The 3850-nt window shown below is 41.4% G+C and overlaps 1 protein-coding gene across 1 annotated transcript; it reads right to left on the bottom strand.

Moving 5' to 3' along the window:
- Positions 1-2848: 2848 nt before the first annotated feature.
- Positions 2849-3229, bottom strand: LOC149373123 (uncharacterized). Its single transcript, XM_089597930.1, has one exon. It carries the CDS (start codon positions 3227-3229, stop codon positions 2849-2851), a length of 381 nt encoding a protein of 126 aa, XP_089454056.1.
- Positions 3230-3850: the final 621 nt, after the last annotated feature.

Here is a 3850-nt window from a genome sequence, read left to right as displayed (position 1 = left end):
TTATGCTATTTCAAACGTATGTTAGATGTTTGAATAATATCTATGAAAAAATCTATGTGTGATGAACATCCTGTTAGAAAGGGGTACTACATGATAGTTTTAAAAAATTTTTCTAGATACAACTATATTTTAGGTATTCAATACGTTCTGTTAGAAAGGGGTACTACATGATAGTTTTGAAAATTTTTTTAGATACAATTATATTTTGGGTATTTAATATGGACTAAAAATGAGTGTCCGAGCGTATGTAAAAGATGTAAGCGTGACGTTCAAGACGTTATCAGCGTAGGCGGTAGAAAGTTGTTTTGAAATCATCGGAAGATTTGAAGCGCAGTCTTGTATTGGTTAGCCTATGTATTGTTATATTGTATTGTGGCACACTGTATTGTTTATAATCGTTAATTTATTTCATATTAAAATATTCATTGAAACCTTACCCAATGAAAGTAGGTATATATTGTGGCGTGGTAAACCGACGTCACGGTAGGAAGGTACGTCATAGTAGCAGACAAGAGGAGAAGCGGCACTAAGCACACCAACACTACCCCACACACGGCCCTTGTACCGACCTATCCCTTCACTTATCCCTAATATAGGCAGCACTGCCAGCCCTTGGCTGTGTGCAGCGGCGGGTGAGTGTGCGCACCGACGCATACACAGGCAGATAGCTACAGTATCAGGGAGCACGAATCGGCAGGGCGACAAGAAAGGCACTCTCCGTCTTGTCTGCTTCCCGCCGGGACGTATAATCCAAGGGCTTCGCAACATTGTATAGTTCTACGGGTGTGTGTGCAAGATACGACTGTGTGCTGTACCGAGCGGCCACCGGAGACGAACAACAACGGCTACCTATTGGCTACCCGGACTGTCGCTACGACCTTCACACACACGCTGTCAAGGACTGCTGGGTTCGAGTGCCAACCCCTGCTCGTCGGACCTCCCGGTGCCCGAAGATAGTGCTACAGAGAGACCCCTGCTGTAACAAAAGAACGGTAGGCCTATTTCCTATTTATCCTGTCCCTACCGTAGACAAGCATTGTGCCGAGCAGCAACTGCTGAACCTGCACCTGCAGGGCTGAGGTTGTATAGAGTCAGGCCAAGTCGGATAGTCGGGCAGAGTAAACGTTGTATAGAAATACTAATAAGTTCTGAGTTATTTATAAATTCAAATAAATGCTTAGATGTATACTGATTGCCATCTACCTCTTCTATCCGCTTAGCTCTATAGTAAGTCTTAATAAAGAATAATTTTATATGTGCCGTGTCTTGCTGCTGACTGCAAGGTGAGCAAGGCACGACACATCACAATATATATTTATTTCAACAATAATTGCACCACCTTCATAGATAATATTGTTTCTCAGAAGGTATTTTTATACTCATAATTGTATTATCTGCCATATAACTCAATTGAATATAACTTTATACTTAGGTACCCAAGCACCCACTATCTACTGCGTTTTTTCTTTCTTTTTTTTTTATTACTCTGGGGATCGAAAGTACTCTATGAGAAAACATAACTAAATTTTTTAGATTTTTTATTAAATACCTCTACCATTAGTGAGGGTCAGAAATTTAGAATTTTCCATTAAAAGGAAAGATTCTATATTTTGTAGACGAATAAAAAAAAAAAATAAAAAAAAGGCTACTCGGTATTTTTTTTTTTTTTTCCACAAAATACGAAACAACTTTAGGAGTTTTATTTATGTCAATTTTGTAATCAAAATCAGAAATTCATTCTATCACTTTGTAGGGACCAGAGTAAGATAGCTCGAGTGATTTTGTCGTATGAGAGCGGTGGACGACACGAGAGCAAGAACGAAGATCTTTGAAAAAGAAGGGATGTGGCTAGTGGTGATGTTCTACCGGCGTAGGTTAAAGTTCCCTCATGTGTTAACGATAGTTTTCAATGAAGATTCGAGGATTCGCAAAGAAGTCGTGAGGGACAAAATATTCGCCTGGGAAACGAAGAATTGTGCCGTATAAAAATTCAGCTGGTGAAGCTCCTCTGTCACTTCGAACGGCAGTGTGAAGTCCTAGAAAAACTATTGGTAAAAGTTTTACCCAGTTAGGACTGTTGTGGCACATGAAAGCAGCTTTGAAGCTACAGTGCCAGCGCTCAATGAGGTCGTTGGCAGCAGGGTGGTAAGGTACAGTTCTTTTTCTTTGGCAGCCTGCGAAGGACAAGTAGGCCTTGAAAATGGCATATTTAAATTGTGAGCGTTGATCAGTAGCAATGAATCTAGGAGCACCGAAACGGATGACCAAAGCTTCTTGGAAAGTACAAAGGACTGTGGTGGCTTGAATGTCCTTGATTGGGACAACTTCTACCCAGCGAGAAAAACGATCCATCATTGTGAGAACATAAGAGTAGTCGTCACAGGTCTTCGAGGAGCCAACAATATCCATGTGAATATGTCGAAACCGATGCGTGTGCACAGAGTTACCGGAATGTAAGGGCGTAAAATATTTCTTGTCAAATCACAGAAAAGTCGTAGGTGGTTATGGCCCAATTCTATACTTTTAAAGTTCAGTGAGCATTTAGTTGACTCAAGAAGTGATTTGAGTTCGACATCATCTTGTTGATGCTGAATGAGTTCAGGCATTTCTATATCTGTTGGCAAACGAATCATATCGACTCAGGTAGGGGCTTCTTTGGAGGTAGTAGAGCCAGGAAGATTCTGAGTGTCAGCAGGAAGACTAGTTGTCTCTATTCAACACAATGCATCTGCCGCAACATTTTCTCAACCAGGTTAGTGTTAAATGTCAGTCAAGTACTGAGAAATGAAGCACAGTTGACGATGTTGACTAGGCAAAGCTTTGTCAGCCTTTTGCTGGAACGCAAAAATTAGCGGTTTGTGACCAGTGACAATCTTAAAGTGTCGGCCTTCCAAAAAAAAACTTGAAATGTCTGATCTTCATAAATGGCTGTGACTTCTCGATCGTAAGCACTGTATTTGAGCAGTGAAGGCGAGAACTTTTGGGAGAAAAGGACTAAAGGTTTCCAGATTCGGTTGATCAATTGCTCGAGGGCTGCACCCATAGTGAAATCTGACGCACCACTGATGATACACGTTGGGGCATTTGTAGAGGAATGAGCAAGGATGCAAGCACTAACTTGGTCACTTTTGTTCTTCTCAAATACTTGGAAATCCTCAGTGGACCAGTCGACGACCCTCTGATCATTCTTTTTTGAGTTGAGAGTGTAAGCATAAAGAGGCACTTGCATGCTTGCAAAATGTCGTCCAAATAGACAAAGGTAAAGTCTAGATTGGCGAGTGCCTGATTGATGTACCTTTGGAAATACTGTGGGGCGCTGGTAAGACCGAAAGGTATGAACAAATACTCGAAAAGACCGAACGATGTTGTCACCGCTGTCTTGATGATATCTGTTGGTGCAACAGGTATTTGGTGGTACGCTTTGTGTAGATCGAGCTTGGAAAAAATTTTTTTTTCTTGCAGAAGAGCTGAATAGTCGTGTAAGTAAGAGATTGGGAATTTGTCAGGAGTCGTGCTAACATTGAGATGGCAGTAGTCGTCACAAATGCGCCATATCCCGTCCTTTTTTTAATTATGTAAATTGGGCTAGCCCAAGGACTCTTAGAGTACCTAAAAGTGCCCTGTCGGACAAGGTTTTCAAATTCTTTTCGTGCTGCTCTAAATTTTTCTGGGTCCAGGTGTCTAAGGCGCTCCGTGACTAGAGAACCAGTCGTTTCAATGTAGTGAAAAATATCTTTTAGTACAACTGGAGTTGTTGGCTTTTCGCCAGTGACCTCAGGAAATTCGAAGAGAAATTGAGAGTACACTGAGGTAGGACTGACAACAGTGTACGACAAAATACTGTCAGCGA

This window comes from Copidosoma floridanum, unplaced genomic scaffold (genome assembly GCF_036245765.1).
Source record: "Copidosoma floridanum isolate Cflo_tuat_1 unplaced genomic scaffold, Cflo_Japanese_pri ptg000040l, whole genome shotgun sequence".
Lineage (NCBI taxonomy): Eukaryota > Metazoa > Arthropoda > Insecta > Hymenoptera > Encyrtidae > Copidosoma > Copidosoma floridanum.
The sequence above is the reverse complement of the archived record's forward strand: the minus strand, read 5'-3'. Positions and strand labels throughout refer to the sequence as shown.

What these genes read in the sequence shown, in the direction of transcription:
- LOC149373123 (XM_089597930.1), bottom strand. Translation starts at nt 3,229, where the DNA reads ATGCAAGTGCCTCTTTATGCTTACACTCTCAACTCAAAAAAGAATGAT.